Consider the following 25,720-nt stretch of genomic DNA (forward strand, 5'->3'; position numbering starts at 1 on the left):
CCTCACACTAATTTCTAATTACTGCTGCATTCTTTTCCCCAAGTGATTAAAGTAATTAAACTGATAATGGAAGAGGCATAGAGGAGATAAGACTTTACATGCCTCAGTGAATCCTGAAATTTCAGAGCATATCAACTTGTTTTTAACGTTTACTGCACCTAAAAATGTTAACTGAGCACAGAGCAACTTACTATCTATTGAGTTATCCTTATTACAGATTCAAAGAAAATTCACATAAGATGACTATATTCACCCTTTAATGTGATAAGCTAATTAATACAACTCATGAGGCACTGCAAAGGATTCCCTTTTTTAAAATTTTGAATAAAACCATGAATCTGTTGAAGCCAGCATTAATATTTCCTTTATGATAAGAGGTCCTCAGACATTAAAATATCATATTTTCCATATGTATTTTCTCTTTTCTAGCACACAGAAATATGGCATCTTACTTGACAGTCATTATTGATGTGTTGTGGACAATGTTGTCAGCAGTGCTGTATACACAGATCACTGAAAAAGTAGACCAGGGAGATACAGGAATTGCTTTCTTTAAAATGATGCTTTTTCTAGAGATCTATCCTTGGATGGTGCTTAAGATGAGACACAACTCCAGAGAGAGCTTTAATCACACACTTAGATTTCCCTTTAGGAATGTATCATACTCAATTTCATCCCCCACTATTCTCTAATCATAGCTATGCTTCAAACTAAGAGATTAGATTGACAGCAAGAATTCTAAAATTATAGAGTGAAGCAGTGTGGTGTGACATGACCAGGTACTCCATGGAACTTCTATTTAACATAGTGTTACATCAGTCAGCAAGCAGCCTTGAGGTGCCAAAAGCAGCAGTGAATAGTAATTTAAGTATGAGTAAAACTGTAACATGGCTGTTCTTTTTTAAAGATGTTCTAGGAGGTCTAACACACACAGGACTGAAGTGACTTGTGTTCCTAGATTGCGATAAGAATTGTTGAATTTAAAACACAAGGAATGCAGCACCTCAAACTGCAGTACTCCAATTGATAGAGCAAACAAAAATAAAAATTGTGATTCTTCCTCCTGGATACACTAAAAGAGTAACTGGTCTAGTCTTTAATGAAAAGATATTGCTGCTGCTCAAATGATATGCACAGCTGAAAACCTACAATAAAAGTCCATTACAATGACTATGCTAGACAATATCTGAAGTGGAAACAGAAAGTCAGTGCTGTCAACAACTGCTTTTCATCAGCTGCATCCAATGTCATACATACCATCTCAAACAAAACATAAAAATACCAAAAGAAGACTTACCCCAGGGAAAGAAATGCAAACTGATGGCTCACAGGACAACCAGAATTTTCCAGTAAGTAATATTAAAATTCAAAGTTCACAGCAAAGTAATTTTTATGTTAAAGGAGAAGAACAGAATTTGAAGGCAGCTGAGAGTATCACTGGCAGATTAGAGGTTTATTTTTTTGATATGTATATTTAAATTTTACAACTATAATGCAACTTCTGCTTGTGTGCCAAAATTTTTAGAAGAATCCTTCTGGTCCTACCAATCATGCATTAGCTCATATGGGGAAAAAGTGCCGCTTACCCACTGTTGATGTCATCAGTCCTCAGGCTTTTCCCAAGAATGTCCCCATCACTCATGTAGCCACCAACATCAGCTTCAGAGGATATGTCCAAGTCAGCAGTTCCCTTCTCACTCATGTCAATCTGAGAGATGTTTCCAAGGCGAGAGACAGCAGCTCGGCGGAGCGGGGTGGTGTACATGAACCGAGAGGGGTCTGTGTGGATGAAGCGGCTGGCAGTGCTGCGAGGATAACCAGCACCCAAGGACGGAGCATCTCCCGCCTGCAGCCGAGGGCTGGCCTGCCCCAGCCTCCAAGTCATGGCGCTCGATCGGCTGGATAGGCTTGGTATGCTTCTCCCATTCACCTCAGTTGTCACAGTGCTGTCAAAAGTTGTCTCCAATGTGCTGCCAAACAGAATGGAGAAGTCAGTGAACTGTGCCTTCTATGTTTCTGAGAAATCAAGAAAAGTGAAGGCTGGAGGAAAGTAATTTGTTTTTAAAAACTCTGTGTGTATGTGCTTCCACCATATGCACACATATGCCTTTATATGCCCTCAGCACTGAGGCCAGTCCTTTTTAGTATCTTTACAAATGACCTGGATGAGGGGATTGAGTTCCCCCTTAGTCACTTTGCTGATGACCGAAAGTTGGGCAAGAGTCTTCATCTGCTGGAGGGCAGGAAGGCTCTGCAGAGGGGTCTGGACAGGTTGGATCAATAGGCTGAGGCCAATTGTAAGAGGGTCAACAAGGCCAAGAACCAGGTCCTACTCTTGGGTCTCAAAAAGCCCACACAGTGCTACAGGCTGGGGACAGAGTTGCTGGAAAGCAGCCCAGCAACAAAAGAACTTGTGTGCTTGTGACAGTGGCTGAACACGAGCCAGCGTGTGCCCAGGTGGCCAAGAAGGCCAATGGCATCCTGGCCTGGATCAGCAATAGTGTGGCCAGCAGGAGCAGAGAAACTGTTACCCTCCTCTACTCAGCACTGGTGACGCCACAGCTCAAATCCTGTGTCCGGTTCTGGGCTCCTTAGTACAAGAAAGACATTGTGGTGCTGGAACATGTCCAGAGAAGGGCAGTGGAGGTGGTGAAGAGTCTGGAGCACAAGTCTGATGAGGAGCGGTTCAGGGAGTGGCCTGGAGAAAAGGAGGCTCAGGGGAGACCTTATCACTCTCTACAACTGCCTGAAAGGAGGTTGCAGTCAGATGGGGATTGGCATCTTCCCCTATATAACAAGTGATAGGACAAGAGCAAATGGCCTCAAGTTGTAACAGGGGAAGTTTACAGTAGATATGAGGAAAAGTTTCTTCATGGATAGGGTGGCCAAGCACTGGAACATGCTGCCCAGGGAAGAGGTAGAGTCACCATTACTGGAAGTATCTACAAGACTTGAAGCGGCACTTCAGCCCAGTGTTTATTGGTGGACTTTGCAGTGCTGGGCTGATGGTTGGACTTGGTGATCTTATAGGTCTTTTCCAAACTAAACAATTAAATGGTTCCATGATTCTATAACCTCTACTTGTGGGAATGATGCAAAACACCCAGTACCTTAACCAAGATTAGGACAAGAGAATATTGACCCTAGAGGTTTTACTAATCTGTGTATGTGATTGAAGGTGGTGTGGTAAAACTATTTTGGTAGAAAATCCACTATATGAGTGTGTGACTGAACATAATCACATGCATGGAATTCTTGAGATATGTCTTGTGTGTTACAAAATTAGTAAAGACCCCAGGGACCTAACAGAAGGCAGTGGTTATCTGTAACAAAATTAAAAGGGAGCTCGTGTGGGAAGAAAAGGGAAGACAGGAAAAAAACACCTGGAGAGCTCAAAACTGTAACACTACACCAGTATGTCTTTTTCTTATTGCTGACATATTTCTTTTTTACATTTAGAGTTTTCCTTGCAGTTGATCTCAACCCCAACATCTACTTATAAAATTACCTAAAATAAATTTTATCAGCTTCTAAATAAATGTGTATGAAACAATAACTATCTTTATGAATGATAGTATAAGACATTCTGACAATATAGTATATTAAAGTCACATGTAAGTTGCTAAGGCAGTTTAGTGTCATAGCTAATTTTCCCTTGCAATTCTCTCATTCATTCAGCAACTAGTAATACTCTCCCATGGTCCATATTTTTAGTAGTCTACACAAAACCAGTATACCTGTGGCTTATCTGGGTCCCTCTAAGGCTGGACATGGTTTCTTCCAAATTCTGTCTCAGGTCTGCAATGTTCTTGACGGTTCTCATTCTTCTTGTTTCAGGGTCTTCCCCTGGAAGAAAACAGTAAAACCAGCATAGACTTAAGCATGTGTGTAATTAAGGTTGAATAAAGTGCACAAGAATGCACACATATGATTGTAAATATCTTTTAATATTTAAAAAAAAAACTTCATCCTTTCATTAATAAAACACATATACACTCTTAAACAACATGTGGTATATAAAAAACTCCACCTGCCTGTTAAGGCAGGCCCAAATCTATCAATGAAACTCTGATTTACAGTGTTGGGATTTTTATCCTCTGTAATCAAGGCAGGATGCAGCCCAGACCACTTGATAAATTATAAAGTCCCTTTTTAGTCCTTGACATTTTACATAACTCAGTAGTAAAAAAAGCCACAGTAAATCTGTGATCTGTCATCCCAGAAAAAACTGGGATGACTCTTAGAACAACTCTTCAGCATTCACTTAACATTAATAAAGGCTATTTCAAAGTACATCTTAAGTAAGGCACTTAATAAAGCATCTTTCCTAGACTGTAATGCTTTTCTGAAGGGGGACATTATTCTTCATATGGGACAGAAAAAAATATGCTTCTTGGGATACAAATTGGAACACCCTAAAGCACACACATAATTTATACAATTAGACTTTTCAACAGCCTTCAGGATTCATTGTGAAAAGCTAGTCTCATATCTCAGATAATGAAGCTTTCCGAACTTCACCTGTAACATCCAGAACAATGTTTACTTCATAAAATTAAAAACAAATTTAAAAGAGAACTTATATATGATATGTTACAAAAGAGAAACATCATAAACCTCAAAGAAGCCTCCAGTGGTCATATACAAAAACCTAGAAATGCAGGTTTTCTAGGAAATTCATAGATCAAGGAAGTTTAATTCATTTTACTTTTGAACAACAAGAGAATTCCAAAAGAAATTCTATGACAAAAACCTCTGACTTCTTCAAGGCTGGTGTTCTACTTCTGATCATGTCCTGTACCTGTTTCTTGTAAAAAAGCTGGCAAGAAGCCATTAGAGTTATGTATTAGAGTTAGATGTATTTTACATGTATTAGAGTTACATGTAAAATGCTGAACTTGAAGTGCAAATAATTCCTTTTTGACTCTATCAATTACAAATTTCACATCATACCTCACAGGCCTTCTGCAGTCAGGTCCTATTCCCCAAACACTCTGTAGGCTGCTAAGTCTCAACTCCTGACATTATATGGAAATAAATTATTTAATATAAATTCCATATAAACTTTAATTCCTCCTCAACAGGAAAACAATGCATTTAACTAGCCAACATTACCTGCAGTTGTGGCTTAATGTCAAACCAGCTTTCACAGCAATACAATTTTGAGGTTTTCCCATCTACCCTGCCCTGGTTGTGTCTTCTGTCCTCTTTGCTCCAGACAAACAGTCCTTTGGGAAATTATGTTTGCTTATTTCATCACTCACAAAAAAAATCTTCAGTGCTTTAATGATGCTAATGTCTATAAATGTCTGGTTTGGCACCATGAACTGACAGTGGGATCAACATGTGGACAGGATGGAAAAATGCAGTGGGGATACAGGTCCTGCACTGCTGCCAAACTCTGTCTTCTCAAGTCACACCCCAAGGCCATGTCTGCTCACAATATTTAGTTTCACAAAATAAACTAACTGTGTACATTTTTACATATAGTGTCTTGCAGGAGACAAATGCCTGCACTGAAATTATTTACAACTGTTCCTGTGTTTCAAGCTACATGTGTTCACTAAAGCACTGGCAATCAATGTACTCATGGATCCCAGGAGCTCTTTGCAGAAGTTTCTGTACCATCCTGGAGCTTCCTCTGAGGCAGGAGGGCTCATGGCCAGGCTAGGCTAAGGACATTTACATCCTGTTAGACTCAGACTGCTTTTAAAAGCCCAGGCAATTTCCAGGCACACTGTCCATGCCTGCCTCCAGCCAGCTGTCTGTGGTGCACTCAGTTCCTCAGCCACTGCCCTTTGCCTTCGCCCCTCTGCCAAATGCATTCAAATTGACTTCCAAGAGCACATTATATTCCTGCCATAATACCTATATAAGGAAGACCTTGCCATGCCTTGAACCAGAGGTGAAAGAGTAGCTTGTTGGTATAAGAAAATCTTCTATTTACACAGAAAGACAAATTCTGGGGTCTTTGCAGGCAGAATTAAAGGAAAAAGCAGTACTTTATATTTATTTGAGGAACTGAATACAATTCATATTTTAGAGTGACGTTGCCCTTTTCCTTCCTTGTTTATCCTTGTCAGTTGTCCTTTGGTGTATGTTAACATTGCAAATTCTTGCAGCAAAAATGACAGCAGCTGTCTTTTTTAATATGTATTGCACAGTAAATGGCATAACAAAGCCTTGAGGTATAATTGCAATACATTAAATAAAAAAGGTACATATATGGCAAGCTGCCAAAATATATTTTCACAGTAAAGAATACTTCGCTTTCAGACAAATTATACCATAAAATTTGGTTATTCTATCCTGCAGAGGTGAAAAACTTGAGATCTAATGTCTTTTGATCTCTCAGTGACACAGCAGATAATTTCCACCAGTTTTAACAAAAAAAAAGGGTTAAAACCGAAGTTTTATTATACTAAAATACTACATAGTAGTATTTTAATAAAATCTCCCACTAACTGCTAGAGTGATTTGAAAGAAATAGTTCTTTTTTCTTTCCATCATTCTCTAAATGTCACTGGAATCCTGCTGTACCATGGATGAACAAGTCAGAAAGTATAAATAGTAGACAGTGAAGAAATATTCTGTACTGAGTACAAGATCCTATGTTTTCATGATAGCACTGACTCCCCATCCACATCAAGCCTCCTTCTGTAAAGAGGACCATAGGGATGATGTAGATGTTAATTTTTCAGAAAACTAGCTACACTGTGCCTGCTAGTGGAGACACGTTGGTGCTTATTGCATCAGGACTGGTTCAAAGGCATCCCAGACTCCTCTGGGTACCTTGTTCCTTATAATATGGCACAGTCATCACAGAGTCTGGCCATATTTGCAGGACCTAACATATCAGAAAAGCTCCCAGTCTGTTATCTCAAGTGATTCCAGTTTATACACTGAGAAAAAATCATTCTGTATCACACATGGGGAAACTGGGATAAGACTAAAACTGAAACCTGAAACTTTCTGTCAAAATTCTGTTCCTCTCACAAGAAAGGCCATTTTATCCAATCATTTGTAGCTTTATCATTTATAAACATGAGTATTCCAAAAGACTGTCCCCAATTTTTTTGCCTATAAACAGTGAATCATTATTCCCTCAGTAAATTTCTGGAAAATACATTGATTTCTTTCACTGTGTGATACATTCACAGGAAATCCAAATTGGACATTTTACAGAAACCACTAGATACCCAGGTCAGTCTTTTACATTCACATTTCTGAAGCTCCCTCATAATTTCACATTCAATAATAGTGTTCATAATAATTTCTGTTCTTCTGCACATGTAATCACAGCCCAAAGCAAATGGGAGTGTAACAATTCCATCAATTGTCTGATTTGCATGAAAGGATTTACAAATAAGAAACGTTTCCCCAGAGAATTGTCCACTATGAGATATTAATTCAGAAAGGAAAGTACCAGTTTTACCCTGCAAGCAGGGAAACTGAGGCTTACAAGAGAGCAGGGATTTGTCAGTGGCAAACAGCTGAATAGGAGCAGAGGCACATTAGAGCTCAGTCTTCTGTGCTAGCAAGCTTTTGATCTCTAGCAGAAGCCCTTTTAACCTACTGGTACACTCTAATAATAAAAGGTATGCACACAAAGAGGATTCTTATTTCTTTCTTGTTTTGAGGTAACAGCTTTTTACACTATATACACAGCAAAAATTTTGTCCTTAATGTTTAAACACAATCAGGGCTAACATATCTACCAGCAAGAAGCTCCAGGCTACACACATGGCATATAACCTTTGAAAAGCAAGCAGCTACTTCAACCATTTAACTGAAGACTGAAGAACAAAGCTTTGGAAATGAACACTTTGAGCACTCTTAAAGGGCTGAGAGATGAAAAGTAACACAGCAGCCTTTGAAGCACCTATGGCTGTGGACTTCAAATACTCACTGGCATGCACAGATATAACAAAAGTGGCTATTTAGCTACACTGAAACCCTGGCACTCACAATTCCACATGTAGGGGTGCAGTTATCTGCAGAGGGGCTAGAGAAGGGGGAAGAAACACTGGAGGGTCAGTTTGTAGGAAGGCCGAGATGTGCTTCGCCCCACCCAAAACTTGGGTTCAAGATATCAATTTCAAATTAATGAGAAAAAATATCATTAAAATAGATTTATTTAACAATAAACTAATAGCATTTAAATATTTCACCTTATTTTCAAAAAGCTAAGCTATGTTCAGTTATTCACAGGCTGCTGCTGCCCCTGCACCCATCACAAGCAATTTAGACATTTGTCTTCATTTCACACAGTCTTTAGATGTCACAGGAAGGAAACAAAGAAGAAGTGGCTAGACCCTATTTTTGCATACTACTGCAAATAAACCCAGTTCTGTCTTGGGAAATCACTGTCAAGATCAAAAATCTGCTCTGTGCAGATATGTGCTAACACTTGGGTCTCCTCCTGCCCTTCCTGATGACAAGCCAAAGTTAACTTACCTAAAATATCAGTATAAAGGACCTGTTCTAGGTCACCCAGCATTGTTATTATGACATCTTCATCCAGATGTGCAGTCCCTTCACGCAAGCACCCTTCCTCCTCCTCCTCTGCCCAGGTCCTGCTGGGGAAATGGGATGTGCAGGACGCATTTTCATCATCGGATTTTTTGCTCTCCTCACTGTCAGTTTGAAAGCCTTCACCTGTACACCGGTCTCCTGACCTCTGGGATGTCCTGCTTCCAGCAGGTGGTATCCCCTGAAATGCCTGGTTTGTGGTCAATCCAGAGTGGCAGAGCGAGTGCACTGACAGTGAGAATGCCTTGGACAGGGAGCCTCTGCACCCAGCTTCTGCATGCCGCTGTTGGTAACTCTGGCTGGACTTGGAGGCGTTTCCAAACCAGTTCTCCCTGTATGAGTGTCGCCTCTTCTCCCCTTCACTGATGAGCGTGAGATTGGTTAGAGACTTCTGCTTCTGAAGACGAGCACACCCTCTTCTAACCTCCGTGCCTTTAAACACTGACAGTTCAGCAGATCGCTGCATCTTTCTGGCTGGGCTGCACCTCAGTTAGATTTCATATTTCTGAGATGGACAGCAGCTGAATTCCCCCGGGAGCTGCGGGCGGTGCTCCCTGCATCGCCGCATGCTGCACACCCCAGGTAGCACACGCTTGCACTCACAGGGAAAGCACAGCTCCCACATGCACTCTGCACACTGCAAGGGACTAGACAGGCACAGTCACCTTCTTTAAAATTACGCTGCTGTCTCTGCTCAGCCACTTCTTGTCCGTCACATTAATCTGCAGTACTTACAGTCATTTTCACTTCGATTTCTCTCAAGCAGAAGAGAGTGGATCAAACACTCTGCTCCAGCACAGGAGTAATCCCAAAAGCCAACTGTGTTTTCCCCTCTCCATCCAATCACCAGTCTCATCGGAGCGGTGGGCCTGCATCTCTTTCTACAGCTGCTGCCTTCTGAAATCCAAAGTAGGCACAAGTACTGTCTCGGGCTTTTCCCTCCCTCTCACCAGCTCATGACTGATCCTAGTGCACAGCTCTTCACTTCAGATGGGCTGACACAGAGCTGCAAGTACAGCCTCCACGTCAGAGCTCAATAAAGAGCCAAAATTAACCACTGAAGCACAAGCCTCCTTACATTTTAGTATTCAACCTGCATTCCCAGATATATGACTCTTCTCTGCTACTGCAGTGAATGCTGCTGGCTGCCATGGCAGCAAACATCCTGGTGAATTAAACCGGAGACACAGAAGCCTCTGCCCAGTTTACAGTGCCACAGGTTTCAAGACACAGCTTCACCTGAATGGGATGCTACAGTAACAGATCTAGCTCATGGTCAAATCCTATTTTTCTCCCCGAAAGGTAAGGATGAAAAACTATTTCTTCCATATCACTGTTACTCCCTATGCAGGAAGCTAAAAGCAGACTTGCAAAAGGACCTTCGGTCTTGCAATTTCTGCTCTAAATAAAAAAATATAATTTAATATCATAAGACATGGAACACAACAGTATTTGTCTGGTAAAATGGTTCATAAAAGGAAATATTTAATTTCTTTCTCCTTAGAAAGCTACTCTGTTTGCACCTCTCTGAGATTCAGAGGCTAGTACAGAATTATAAAATCTGTAAAAAATCATTGTTCCACACTATTTTGAAGAAAACCTATTCATGGAGGAGTGATTTTTTTAATAAAGCAAATTAGTATTGTGTCAGAACTAAGTTCAGCAATTTTGAATGCTATTTTTAAATTCATTGTCCAGAGAGAAAGAAGACATGCTAAAATGTATATCTTTTCTCACAAAGAAAAAGATATTAGTCCCAGAAATGGACAGATGAACAAAAAAATACCTGAATTTAATTATCATTTTTTTAGATACAAACTTTTTATCTAGGGGAAATTAATTTCACAAAACATTATATAGAAATCTACAAATAATAAAACTGCTGTATAAAAATAAACTGCTTTTGTCAGTGTGAAAATATGCTCAAGTCTCTACCTGAGAAACCTTGACAGAAAAATAACCTTTAAAAATGCCACCCTAAGAATTACAAGCTGTTCACAGATTTCCTATATGAATAAACAGATGTTAGCAGAAGCTTCAGTGTGTATTTCTTGCCTTTCACTGGTTCAATTTACAGTTTTTGAAGATACACAGGGGAAAATTCTCAGAAATTTCAAAGGAAAGGTACATTTCTTCCTAGATAACTTTCAGAAACATGGAATAACTCTCAGAAACATGGAATAACTCAGAAAAAAAATCAGAAGTCTAAAGTAATGGTGGTTTTCCATATTAAAGCACTGGATTTCTGAGGAAGATATCAAGTGGAGGTACCACTCCCATCCCCACCTAGAACACACAGTCAAAGGGCAGAGAAGATGAATGGTCTGTCTGCCTGAGTACAAAACTGTCCCAAATATTAAACACCTATCACTTTTTCAGCATGGAAATAAAAGATAAGACTGCTGTGTTTACACCAGGGTCTGCCAGCTGCAGTGACATATGGGCTCTTGGAAGGGTTTTGTGAATGTGCTGGTGCCTGCCTGCAGCAGAGCAGGTGTGGTGTGGATGCCAATGGTGTCTCAGAGATGCTGTGGTGCTGGTGCTGTCACAGAATACCAGAGCACTGCCTGCACACTCCTGTGTTGGTGTGCACTGACAGTGCCATGTGGCTGTCCCAGCCTGTCCAACAAGCCTGAAAAAGCTGTCGTTGCTAGAAATACAGGGAGGTATTGACAATAGAGAATTTCAAAAAAAAGAAGGGCAGGGCAGTCTCACTCTTTTTTGCATTAATTTGTTTTATATCCTAAATTATACTTAAATTGGTACAGTATTCTCCATTGCTATATTTTGAATTAACAGGAAAGATAATGGTATTTAGCTCAGTTGGTCAGGGCATAGTGCTAATAATGGCAAGGTTGTGGATCCAATCCCTGTGTGGGCCATTCACTTAAGAGCTGGACTTGATGATCCTTCTGGGTCCCTTCCAAACCAAATCAGACCGTGATTCTGTGATTTGGCTCTGTGATGCCAAATTTCTCTTGGTGATTGTCTTGGAATCAAGAGAACAGGCTCTTTTCCTACCATAAAAAGCAAGTCTCAATCTCTCCCTGATATTTCAAATCCATTAATAACTTCCCCACCTGCCCTGTCATGCCCCAACACCTGCAGGCAGGGACTTGTCTCCATGGAAGGCTGTAGGCAGAGGTGGACCTGCTCTGCCTCCATGCAGGCTCCCAGTGAGCATGGTCACATGCAGCAGTCTGCACTGCAGGGCTGCACTGGCCTCAGGAACCCTTGTGGGCAGGGCACAGCCCTCGTGCCACGCACTGCTCTGCTAGGGGAGCAGCGCATGGTACGGCTGCTCAGCCCCAACATGAGACCAGATAAAAGCTACCAGAACTGCACAGGTACAGCCAGTGCTCTTTCTAGCTGGGAGCAGAAAAAGTTTTGGCAAGGGATGAAAAATGTTCACCCAATGAGCCACACCAAACCTCCCATAGGGTGCTGCCAATAGGTGCCACACCCCCCCAGGCTGGACAGGTCTCTGGCAGTGACACAGCTGTGTCCTGGGCCACCCAGTGAGCCTCAGGGTCTCTGCTGACCTGTCACTGCTCCCAGTTGAGCTGGTCATTGCAGCCCAGCTTCAGAGCACACAGGTCACAGAGCATCATACTGGAAAGGGAATGACCCTGGACTGTGTGAGAGCCATGTGAGGGTAGCTGGCAGCTGCAGCATTCATCTACCTCACTTTGAAATACACTGAAAACACAGTGAGTGCACTGCTTTTCTACAGAGGTACTGAGGCTTATCACACAACCTTCATTCAGCCTTCCTGTGTACAGACATTTTACCACATCTCTTAATTATAAATCATATGAACTTTCCTCCCATTAATCCCATTGCCTCACATGGCTGACAGGCCATGGTGATCATCCCCAGACACAGTGAATACTTATTTATCTCAGGCCAAGTACTCAGTAGAAACAACACTGAATTTATCCTTGTACTTTCCCACATCCCTCTGCAGGGTGTCATTTGCCAAAACATAAAATTGCAATGTGAAAAATTCTTAGGTTTATTTCTTCAAAAAGAACTTTCTAAAGCTCAGCTCTCCATTTTAAAATGTTGAGATATAGTAACCAAAAAATACATCTTTCTATGGTAAGAAGAAAGTATAGGAGAGTAGAGAAGAGCAAATGTCATGACAGCATTATTCCCCAACTACCTTGCAATTCAGTGCGCTCCCCACCCACCAAGCAGGAATATGTTTACATCAAGAATATGTTAGGGAACTTCCTCTATCACAGTCAGTGTAACATACTACTTTATTTTTACAGTCTCTTTCCTAAAAGGAATTATAAAAATTATTTTAAGAACTAATAATCTTTGGGCAATTTTGCTGTCAGATAAGACTTTCTTTGAAGTCTCAGTGGATGGTTTAGAACCCTACAAATGAATTATGTAATAGATACGGAAATGCATAAGATTATGAATCTCTTCAGTTAAGCTTACTTGAAAAAAAAATAAACTATTCCTGCATGTATTAATTATTTCTTTCAGAGAAAAAAAATTAAGCACAATAAACATAAAATATTTAAATTTGAATGTTTTTATGCTAATCCTGCCATTGAGATAGCCCTATAACTTTTAAAAGTACTGTTTCATTTCTGCTTCATTCATCAGATTTTAAATAATTAGTCAATATTTATAAATTCATGAATAATTACTTAATCAAACACTTTGCATTAAGCTCTGAGAACATGCCAGCACTTGTGAAAGCCAAATATTATCACTGATTTAATGAAATAATACTTAGTTTACTGACATGTACAGTTTACAATGGATTATTAATTAATTAACTTGCTGACATCCTTCTCCAATAAACCTGCTGCAGAAGGTGATAAATGTCACAGCTACTTCAAGAAGAAATAGTTGGTAAGAAAGTCTGAACAACTTGTTCCCAGCCATATCGTGAATAACAACAACCAACCTGAGTTACTTTATTAGCCATTATTGCCATTATCATATTATAATCCTGCTTATAAAGATACATTCCGGTTTTGTAGAAACTGAGTGGATAGATACTGAGTAGTCTTGTTGACGCAAACACTATATAAAGTACTTGCAAGAAACTGTGTTCATACTTGAATGCAGAATTGTTCCTTATTTAGGGGACTCAGATTCTGTCTGGGATTTTCCAGACAGAGGTCTGCACACCTGTGTGCCACATGAGCAACAAGCCTACCACACACAGAACACACAAGACCTACTCCTCAGGTGTCTCATGCCTACAAACAGGGCTCACTCAGTGGGAGTACATGTATCACTGGAGCTGTGCACACAGAGGGGATTCAAGGTGTGCAGGAAGACTAAAAGCTGCTCTAGGTGTACTCTCGTGCTGATCGCCATGCGCACTGTGGAAACACTTGAGGCTGTACTGGCTGAGCTGTGGAATATTCAAAGGGGGGAAAAAAGTAGGAAAAAGTCTGAAGCACTTCAGATCACATCTAGAACAAATTTCCACCAGAGACATGGGAACAGATTTACAATACCTCTACCAAGATGCAGAACTGCTTTTTGGCATATGCTGTGTATACTGGCTTTAGGCATAAGCCATGTATATATTCACCAAGAGCAACACATTATTGGTGATAATATAAAAATAAAGAGGATGTCCAGTTTATCAGGACAACCACAAGCCATACTTCTGAGTCTATGCCTACACCAGCTTCCTCACCTCCCTTGCCTTCCAGAACTATTCTCTTCTCATGGCTGTGCAGGTAAATCCAAGAAATCACTCGCAAAGCAAAGGAAACACGTGGCTTGAGCTCTGACTTTACCTTTCACCACATCTGAGTTGGAAGATAGGAGAAGCTTTAAAGGTAACCAGCTCCCTTGGAGGAGGAAGACAGAGGAGAAGAGAGCTGAAAACTCCCTCTACAGATTCTTCCTTTACTTTCTACTTTCCCATCACCACTGTTTAGACAGTAGCAAAGAGATGTGAACTGCCTTGCTGGACGCAGAAAGCAGAGCCATGAATTTTCACCACTACAGCAAGTAAATTATCTTGGGCTTGATTCCTGAATTACACCAGGAGAATGGTGCCTGGCCAACCACTCCTAAATAATTTTAAGATTATTTTTTTTACATTCAACTTTTGTCTTTATTATGGAGAAGTCTTGAACTAGACAGGCTGAAAGCATCAGTTTAGATTCAGTTGGCTGATATTGAAGTGAGTTAGGAGCTCTGATATGACCAACTTGGCTGGTTATGGGAGCAGTAATCTTCAGCCAAGAAGCAATAACAAACAGGAATGTGTAAATATTCAGAAAATAGAGGAACAGTTTATACAACAACATTGGCCAAAATATTCTAGTCCTGAGGATGTGAGCCTTAGTTCTAAATATTTGGCACTTTAAAAATAATAATGATCAATGAAGCAGAAACACAATACAGGTGGGACAACACTTCATGAACACACTCCTCCAAGCTGTTTAGTGATTTCCACAGATGTTCACTCTTCAGCATTATCCTTACTGATCCTTACCATTTACAAACATATTGTGCTAGGGTGGTGGCTACTGAGTTTCAGAAGAATATCAAGATAATATAAAGATGATGTCCACCCACAGCAACAGTTGAAAATTTCAGGAAAAAGGTAATATCAAAATGAAAGAAAGTGGATTCATTGCTTAATACCCTGAAAATAAGTGACCAAACCACGGAAATTAACCTTCCTATTTCTTTGCTACTACACTAGTGTAATCCCTTGATCATATCAGAATAAAGATGCTCTTAAGTAAAAAATTGAACTGTCCTTTCTCATAGGTAATCCATCATGGAATACTCCTCTGAGCAACTATCACATGAGCTTTTATCCACACAGATCTAACAGCATAATCACCAATGAATTGGTGATAGTTCATCCATGCAGGAAAATAATTACTCAGCAAATATAGTACTTGATCCATTTATTCCTTTTGCTGCTAACAGTTAAATACAGGTGACACACCTCTGCTTCCCTATGTGCACAGCAAATCACTGACCACATTTTTCCAGTGGTTCTGCTTTACAGCCTGTTATGCCAATCAATGGCTAATGCCAGAGTCTAAATAATCAGACTAGGAACATCTCTGGTGTCTAGTTTTCTTTATGCCATATTCTTCCTTTTGATGCTGTTTAGTTTTTGTTCACAACAGTGAAAAGGTCATCAGACATGATATTCTGTATGATCATTTCAGCAGGTATTGAATTGTTTGGGGTTTTTCTAGCTTCTCTCTGGATGATTCCTTGAAGCATCTCTTGATTAGTGGTAAGTATTTCAATTAAACTCTTTATATACATTAGACCAAGGAGTCCAATTTCTGAAGTAATTAAAAACAATTTTATATTTTAGCAGGTAAGCATTACCTCCAAAGAGGTGATATATTTATCACAGAACCTGGCTGTGCAAATAAAGAATGCCAGAAGACTTCCAAAGGGACTGAGACAAACCAGGACAAAACCTATTTCAGTAGGAGTCAGATAAATGCCAAGACAGTCCCCATAAATCTTGGGCATCTGATTACCCTTCCGGTGGAGAGATAATTTTAGAATGATGTATCAAATTAGTGCTTTAAGTGAGTTATATCCTGTGTGAGAAGAACCAAGACTCATGACAAATCCATTTGAATGTTGACAATTTGTGGTAAAAGGGCAAAACTGTAGTTAAACCAGTGAGATAGGATATCACCTTCAATTTTTGTAAAATTATAAGATTAAGGATGCTAAAGAAAAACAAAACAAAGCCACAGCAAAAATAAACCCTTAAACCCCCAAGTAACAGCTCTTGCAGAGTCCCTTTGGAAGAACTTGTACACAACCCTGCAGTGCAGTTCAGTCCTGATGAGAAAGTAAGATGTGGCACACTTTGCTTTTATGCAGGGATAGGCAGAGTCATGGCCAGATCCAGTGCTGGTGTAACTCAGCTTGGTTCTGTTGACTTCAAAGGAATTATTCCAATATGACTAAAATATCCCATCCCTTCAGCTTTGTAACCTAGTAAGGACCTTAATCCATGTTTACAAGGAATTCCTTGTAACACAACCTTTAGCAGCTTAGCTCTAGCAGCAGCTTATACGTCAGGTACAATAGTAAGGACCTGCTTGTTTTCTGAATACAGATTCATTAATGAAAGGAACGTGTATATTATGTCTCAGTTCTGATGTTATGATTTAATTTGATGTTATTAAATGAGAGAGTTAAACTTTCTGAAGTCCACTTTCCACTGCTCCTCTTGGAACATTCCGTATGATTAAATGAAGTAACAATTACTTGAAACCCTAGATTGTCAAAGTGCAGTTTTTGCAAACTGATAAAGAGGGTATTTGAACAGAAGGAACCAGTTTAAATAGATAACAGTGGATTTGAATCACTAAACATGCATGACCTAAATTTTCTGTGTATTTAATACCCCTCATGATTGAAGGTCAGAAGTATAATTTCAACCAATCACAAAGCTCCCAGTATGAAACAGATGTAAATAAAGAAGTTCACAATCTTCTCCTGACTCATTGTTACTCACCAGATATCTCCTCTAGGCACTGTTTGGCAGTCTTACTAAATGACAAATCCATTTTAGTAGGACTGGTACAGGAGTCAGCAGGTGGTAAAGAGGTACTGTCATTTTCTGAGAGAGTTCTGAAATGAAGCAAGAAGATTTATTATTATTATTATCTGTCATTCATGTGTTCATGGAAGAAAGTGCTACTTGCAGCTCCATCTAGAATCATATCACTTAGGGTGAAAATATAATTTTTGTCACATTCTTATGCTAGTTTACAGTCCAGCTACACAAATATACAAGCAAACAGGCTCTCTCTCTGCAGAAAAAAGTTGTGGTTAATTCTGTGAGGTTTGAAGCCTTTTTTTCCCCTCACTTTTTTTCTGAAGAATTTATCAACCAGATCTAATCAGAATTCATTTACATTGGTTAAGTCACATCCCTGCACATACATAAAGGAAATAAAAACTTGTAATTGATGAAATATTAAATGAGAAAGGCCATGTGGGAAAAAGCTTATGCAAGGCTGGATGGAAATTTGGCCCAGATATTTAAATCTATGTGCAGCTTCTTTTGAAAATGCCCCTTAGAAGACCCTGGGGAATGGGATAATACGAGTTTTTCAATTAACTCTCTACTAAATAGCTCATATGTGCTTTGAGGGTATATTTCTGTGAATATCAATGATAAATTATAATGGTAACTCCTCACCGAATACAGTTACTTTCTGTTATATGAAAGTAAATAGCAAGAAATACATGAGCACACTGATTATAATAAAAAATATCTCGCACACTTATGGCCTCTTCTTACAGAACAGCTGAAGAATCTGCTTTACGCCGGAACTGCTAAACTATGATGTCATCACACAGCAACATGTACCACCATTTGTATACAGTAAAAGAACACATCTAAAAATATAAGAGCCTGTTTTTGAAATAAAATTTTAAAAGATCTTCACTTAGAGGTTAAGCTCTTCCAGCTTTTCTGACATGAATGGCAGTCACTCTTCTGATTTATTAAAAGACTAGTGAAATATTTATATCCTAATTTTAAAGTGTGACATTTATAGTTCAATTTTCAGAATTCACCATAAAGTGTTTCCTATTACCAACTAAACTTAAAAGAGAAACATTTAACTGTGTGATGTATCTGTATTTTATAAATAAAACACATAAAAAGTGACTTATCTCTCAAAATAATTTCATTACAACTTATTTTATGAAATAAATGCCCAGTTAATGTCTTCTTTATTTTTGCTGAATGAACTTTTTCAGTAAGTCATAACAATAGATGAGGAAACAGATATCTGCACAAAGAGCAGCACAGTGGAATCTACTGTGGAATCTACTGATTCCATGGTGGAATCTACTGATTAGAATAATACAGCTCAGAAACAGAAATATAAATTATGCCTGATCAGATGAAATCTTTTCTTACCAATTTCTGTATTTTGAGATGTTGGAAACAGAGAACTGCTCTATAAAAAACTACTTTTGGTTCTTGTCTGTCATACACTACTGGAAACACAAGCTCAGCACATGTTGCAAGGTTAGCTATGTCCTGCCAACCTTAAATGTAGTTTTACATTTGATGCTTGAGAGTCTCTTAAGTAAAAAAAGAGCTCACTCTATCCCTCTGCAGGGAACACATCCTGAAACTCCACAGTCCTGCTTGCTTTCCCAAAGGGCTTTGAATCATTAAAATTTTAATTGTCTGAGGAAACAACAGAAATTTCGTGGAGGACTATGGATTTTTCAGCAGCCTAGGTTCTGCTTGCTTGAGACAACAGGTTATTTGTTGATGTAGGATTTTGGGCTCTTGGGGAACAAGAAGGACTCAGGTACACACTAGGTACCTAAAACTTCAAGTTGCATTGCTGTGGGTCCATTGTGGGTTTTGATACATTGGACCAAGAATATAAATGCCTCTTCTAATTTTTATAAAAAATGGGAAATTAAATTGTGAGGTTGTCTTCTATGCTTCTGGCTTTAATGTCTTTCAGTGGGATGTATTAATCCTATGAACAACTCAAGTGATTGCTGCAGGACTGGAGATTAAGCTCAAAGCAAGTAAACAGCAAATGAAGTGATCTTCTCATTAGCCTTGCACACTGGCCTAAATGAATTATCCTCTATCCTCTACCTACTCACAGCCCACTGCCTTAAAGAGAATTAAATTCTTACATCTCTCTTGATATCAGAAAAATGGAAAAGCATTTCAGTTTGGTCAAAGCCAGTCCAGTGATATTTCTTCCAGTGCTGTGCATCTACAGTGGAGGTTAATTTAGGCAACCTTCATGAAAACAGAACAATCTGTTTCTATTTCAATCATGGCAATCAAAGAATGTATTTATCTCCAACCCACTGAGTTACATGCTACCTATTTGTAAGAGTATCAAACTCACTTAATGGGAAAAATCCCTCTTTCAGTCAGATCTGTACAAGCTTATTCATTCTGATTAAAATGAGCCTGTCCAGGGTAATTAAGAACAGAGTTTGAAACACTACTTAAAAAATGGTCTCTAACACAGTCAGTCATTTCCTGTCTCAAAAAAATAGCCAACCTTAGGTAAACATAGATAACATCAAAGATTTGTTTGCTTTTTAGTTGACATTCCAAAAGATATCAGATAAAAATGATGGCATTTTTCCAACAGCTCCCTGAGATGCAGCTGTCTTGAATGTGTATCACTGTCAGTGTAACAGACTGGCAGGACCATGTCTGCAATATGAGCAGTTCGATCACCCATGTTCGAGAACTCTGAGTTAAATTGGGAACAGATGCAAGGAAGGGCTATAAGGGAGAATGAATGGGGAAGAATAAAGCCTTCTGGGGAAAAAAAAAAAAAAAAACAACAAAACAAACCAGAAAAACAACAAACACAAAACCAGAAAGAGTTGATTTGGTTTAGCCTCACAAAACAGAAGGAAGGCAATGGGATTATTCTCTCACATATTTAAAAAGAGCAATCAAAGAGAAGGAAAACATCTTTTTACGTCAAAGGACTGAATTAATCAAATATGTGTTTATAATGATTTCTTCATTTATTATGCTTCTTCCCATCTCCTCAACTAACACCTCTACAATGGAAAATTTTCTTGCACAATTACTTGAAAATCTATGATGGAAAAATGGGAGGATGTGTGTCTAAAGTACATGTATTTGTTACAACTAAAACTGGTGAGTGGCAATCTTTAGCACTACCTATGATTGCAAAACTCTGGGAGTGACTGTTGCTTTATTTTCACAGCAGCAATGCAAATAACAGGAATCAATAAAGCACTGCAGTATGATTTCGAGTCCTCACTTATTGAAGAAAGTATGTTTAGCAGTATAATCTGTTATTAACAAACACAATTAACTGACAGAATTTTTTTTTCTGTAAACTTGGTTTCAACTCCACAATCAGTGACACAGAAGTAGCTTCTGGTCATTAAAACAGGATATCAATATGGCTTCAAGAAAACCTGCGCATGTTATAGTTGCAGGATCCTTGAAGAGTAGTACAATTTTTTCCCTAAGCCTTTACAAAAACATCCTGAATAGGCATCTGGAACTGAATGTCACTGTACTTCCAGAGATGCGACCAGATATATCCTCCTTTCCATCTGTCACTGCTCTGAACCTCCTGCTCACCTTTGAGACTATGGCCTAGTAAAACAATTGCGTTGATCACCATGTAGTAAAGGAGCTGGGAAGAAAGTTTTAGTAACCAGTAACATGTTTATTTATTACACTGATACATCCTTTTTCTGCCCTACCTGTTGAATACTTTTGTCCTTACAGTATCATAAAGTAATTGAGATCAGAAAGATGTTCTAGGTGCCGTCTGGTCCAATGGCTTTCTTAAAGAGAGTCTGGTCACATTAAGTTGCTCAGAGTCTTGATTTGTTGAATCCTGAACATGTCCAAGGACAAAGATTCCATAACTTTGCTCCACAGCCTGCACCAAGTGTTTCACTGCCTCAAACTAAACCCATATTTTTTAACTTTCAGTCAGCACCTCCACTGTTGTAACTTGCATCTTTTACCTCTTATCCTTTCACCCTGCATTTCAAAGAAGAGTCTGGCAATATCTTCTCTACACCAACATACTAGGTAACTGAAGTTGCCAGTTTGTTACTCTGCAGGGACAAAAGAAGTGCCAAACTGGCATTTGTAGTCCAGTACTGAAAGAATATCTCTGCAAGACTGCAATTCAGACACTGCTGAAACATCTTCCAGATGTTGCTATCATCAAACAAAAACTTAGCTGAAAAATGAAAATTTAAGCAATGTACAACATAGAAGTGTAGCTTGGGATGATGAGTGGTCAGCTAATTCACTGCAGCAATTTCTCTACTTTCAGCATTTTGGGCAGTAAGCAATTCCTGAGCAACACAGGCCCTGGGATTTGAGAGCTTTAGATTCTGTATCTCAGCCATGGGAAAGAGACTTACTAATCCCCTACAGTGGTTACTGTTAATAAATAAGTTAATAAAATAAAGCTGATGTGCAGTACATGCATCCAGTTACAACCCAATGTTCTTCTACTGAAATTCAGCAGGATTTCTTTTTTTGTCATTAATGTACCTTTTTCCTCCCGTTTGCACTGTAGCCTAGTAAGTGCTAAATTTCTGTTTACTCTTCTGTGCTTGAAATTTAAGCACTACTAGGAAGACAGCTAAATTCTAAGGCCAATTTCAATACAAGTTTAAGGGTCTTGGGAAAATGGTACAATTTCCAGTCTCCTACAATTCTGTGTAAATAAAAGAATGAGCAATTTTAAGTCGCAGCTGGTGTACTTCAAACAATTATACAGTCTCTTAAACCTTCCTACTGTATCTATCTTATCAAGCTTTCTGGCAAATAAATTACATCTTCTTCAGTCTTACATCAGTGGGACACTGCAGTCAACTTCTAAGGGGACACACAGGGGACTGTAAATAGGATATTCACAGCCACTTTTGAAAATAAAGCATCACTTTCTGGCAGAATGGAAGAATTTAAGTGATACCTGTTTAGATAATCTCAAACACAACTCTGACTGTTGCTGTTAATCTTTGAAGAGAAATTTTAATCCCATATGAATTTTGATGTCAGGTGTTTAAGAGGAATAAAAATACCACATGATATCAGACAGGGCAAAGCACAAGACTGCAAAGCTGAATAGTGCAATATCCCACTTGAGAACCTCCCGCTAAAACAGTCCATTAATAAAAATATAGACTTCTTGAAAACATGACTATTAGTAACTGTTATAGGTTTGCATTACTTACTTAAGGAAAATACATGGCATTCTCAAAAAAACTCCCTGGAATACCTAATTTTCCTCACAGTAATCTACAATGTCATCCTCTTGGTTAACAAAAAATATTTCAAAATACATGGTATTTGCAGGTATCAGCAACAAATCAAGAAAGGACTAGCTTACTTATTCTTGTGCTAATGGTCTAAATAAATGACACAAATATATTACAAGATTCTGCAGAACTCTGGGTAACTGTATTTTTAGTAAATTTTATTGAAATTTTGTACAAAGACTGAAGTTCAAACTCACAGAGCCTAGATATTCCTTGTAGCTGGCTAAAAAACCCCTGTTAGTCTAAATGGTAATCATTGTTTACTAATTTATATACCGCTATTAGAAAGCACACCTGAAAATTCTGTGTATTAATGGTGGTGTCTGCTTTAAAAACAATTATGTTGAAGAACAAAGAATGTAAGTATAGTGCTCCAGCTCTTGCTCATTTCCACTTACCACATATCCACAGAAATAAATATGCGGACTTTGAAAATTTGGGTAATTTATCCTTGGTTATATTTATATTTTTCTATTAAATCAATGTCTGGTATTATGAACTCCTCAAGATTTTAAAGAAATTTAGTTACTGTGTATTTTTTAGTGAGATTCTGTACTCAGTTAGAGAGATACATATTGAAGCAACTTAATCAAAGTCCATCTTTTGCTCTGAGTTTAAGGCATTTTGAGATCAGAAACTGGCTCTGAGAGTTTTATTTTCATGTGAGATTCAACTTCAAATACTCCTTTGCTCTTTGTTTGAAGCAAAGAGACAATTATTGATAAGAAATATTACTGTAAGATGCATGCTTCTATCACCTTTTAATATTCAAAATACACCCTGCTTCAAGGGAAAGCTTAAAACAAAACTAAGACATCTCCATCATGCAATGAAATAGCATCAATATGCAGCAAAATAGCCATTGAGCAGCACACACATCTGAAGGCAAAGCATAGCTCCTTTTTCTCTCTCCTTGTACATGCACCCTAACACATATGTAGGCTGTCCCATGAACCACACTAGAAATCTTCTGTATCACTGAGGTTATTCCAGATTGTCACATGCATGTTAAGTGTATCCAATGATACATAAAATTGAAACTCCAGAGGCTCCACTGCATATTAGAATAAATATAACCCACACTGAGCCTTTTCTTCCTCCCATATGATTTTCTGAATTCATCAGTCATCCAGATTGGTTTTGAAGCTATGTTTAGTTGTGTGTAATGATATATATACTTCCTCAGAGACTACTTCATCACGTCTTTAGTCTTTAGCCAAGATTATCCAGAGTACTAGTCACTAACAAAAACTGGCAGTATATTTTGCTTTATAATGTATTTGTCATTTTATCAGATGTTAAATTTACCCACAACTGTAGCTAAAACCCTCCAACAGCTCACAATTGAAAACATTCAAATCAGCCTGTCAACCTTTCTACATTTTTCTGTCTTCTGAGTTGTACAACAATGAATCTCCCAGCTTCTCTTTCACTGCACTATCATACAGCAAAATAAATTCAGAGAAATGTTGATACATTCAACTTTTTTGTTGTTCTTTTTCAGAGCCTTGGCCCTCTGAAGAGTTACTACTGCCTGTAAAAATTAACTGTCTGCAGGGAGTTCATCTACACTTATTTAATGTAGAAAACTAAACAGGAAAAGAACTGCAAACAGCAACCTTTTCTGTCTACACAAACTGTTGAAATATTTTTGAATACTTGTAGAAGTTTGTGTATGCTTTTTTTTCAAATATCCACCAGTACTGTAACACATTCTGAAAACATCAGGAATTTATTTTATGATCTTTTAAAAGAATGGTGAGTTCTAAGCAAATACTATCAAATATCAGCAAATAGATGATGAGGTTCTTAGAATGCAAACAAGAATATTCACACTAAAAACCTGACTCAGCCGTGACCTTTCAAAAGCAGCACAGAGAATATACCACATGATCTGTATTTCTAATCAAAACATAGCAAATATTTGCAGTGGATTGCTTTTGTACAAGGTAAAGGCTCAGAGTTCTTGTAAGAAATTGTTCATAGAGTAACATTAAATAAAAAAATAATATTAGAAAAACATTAGCATGATGCTGCGACAGAAACTGGGGGATAACAGCATGATCAACCATTACTATATCCATTTTAGCTCTCTTTCCTAATTGGAAGCACAAACCCCAATTTTCTCCATGATCTTACCTATAAATGAAAGGAGCTACCGTGGCAGTGTTGGGGTGGCTGTATTGCTGTTGCTGAGGAAGCTGGACTACACCATTTCCTGTGCCTTGGCCACTGCCTGCAGCCATTGAGGCGCCAATGGAGGATCCTGGAGTGAGAGCAGCACTTGGTTCTTTCCCTTCAGAAGAAACAACACCAGAGGAAGGAGAAGCCTTCTCACTAAGCTGAGATTTTGGTGTTGACTGGGACTGGTTTCCTTTTGTAGTCCTCAGTTTTTCAAGCTCCTTACTCCCTGTGCATGCGGAGGAAGTGCTCTGCTTTGCTGTTGGCACCTTTGATCCAGGTTTTGGGATCCCACTAGAAGATGATATTAAACTTTCTTTCTTGGCTGCTGTAGTCTTGCTTCCCTTTGGGATTAAGCTTGCAATTTTTGAGCTCTTCTTTGTAGATGATTCAATGACCTGATCCTTCTCTTCCTTGACTGCTTTCTCAGTGCAAACTTTGTTTTTTTCCCTGTTCTTTTCCTCTTTGTCCTTTGGCTGTAGCAAAGACTTTTTATTGCTGAGATTTTTGCTGCCAGCTTTTGGAGGGGTTAACTTGGGTGATACTTTGGGACTGCTACTTGTGGAGCCGCCGCTGTTCACCCCACCACTTAAGACATCCATGTCACCACACTCTGAAAAGTTGTCATCCTCTCTCCCACTGTCACCGGGTCCTGAGCTCAGTGACAAAGGAGGTCTCAGAGCAGTCCTAGCATTAACCAGCTTGAATTTTTCCAGCATAGATTTTTGTCCAGATGAAGGGGGCTTCACACCTTCAGAAGGGGGTGGCTTGAGCCTGTCTGAAGTAGGAGTAGGAGTAGGGGAGGTTGTGGGACTGGGCTGCTTCACAGACAGCATGGTAGAGGTCGCGCTGTGTTTGACATTCATGGATTTGCTGCGCCAAGGCTTGCTGGCACTTGGAGAGGGTATGGCAGAGACCTGCTGCTGCCCGGTGCTGGTGGGATGCTGCACATTTCCATTCATGCCTGAAGAGGGGTGAGGGCCTTTTGGTGAATCTGCTGAAAAAACAGAAAAAAGCCATAGTGGTATAGTTAGTCTTCCATCTCATGCTTGAGGGTGATGTCATATTCCCTGGCATTTAAAACACAATTACATGTGATTTAAAATAACCATAATTTATATGTCCATGGAACATGAAGGATGCTAAAAGAATATGCCTTTCTTCCTTCCATTATCACGGT

The 25,720-nt window shown here is 39.0% G+C and overlaps 1 protein-coding gene across 1 annotated transcript in view; it reads right to left on the reverse strand.

The window, feature by feature from the left end:
* The window catches only part of NAV3 (neuron navigator 3), a 251,512-nt gene that overhangs the window by 104,224 nt on the left and 121,568 nt on the right, over window positions 1-25,720 (reverse strand). The window contains exons 8-11 of the mRNA XM_058806115.1: window positions 24,499-25,534; window positions 17,036-17,151; window positions 3,738-3,846; window positions 1,587-1,970 (exon numbers count right to left, since the gene is read on the reverse strand). Of these exons, the coding sequence (XP_058662098.1) occupies window positions 1,587-1,970; window positions 3,738-3,846; window positions 17,036-17,151; window positions 24,499-25,534 (1,645 nt within the window). The remainder of the gene's footprint in view (window positions 1-1,586; window positions 1,971-3,737; window positions 3,847-17,035; window positions 17,152-24,498; window positions 25,535-25,720) is intronic.

This window comes from Ammospiza caudacuta, chromosome 5 (genome assembly GCF_027887145.1).
Source record: "Ammospiza caudacuta isolate bAmmCau1 chromosome 5, bAmmCau1.pri, whole genome shotgun sequence".
Classification (NCBI taxonomy): domain Eukaryota; kingdom Metazoa; phylum Chordata; class Aves; order Passeriformes; family Passerellidae; genus Ammospiza; species Ammospiza caudacuta.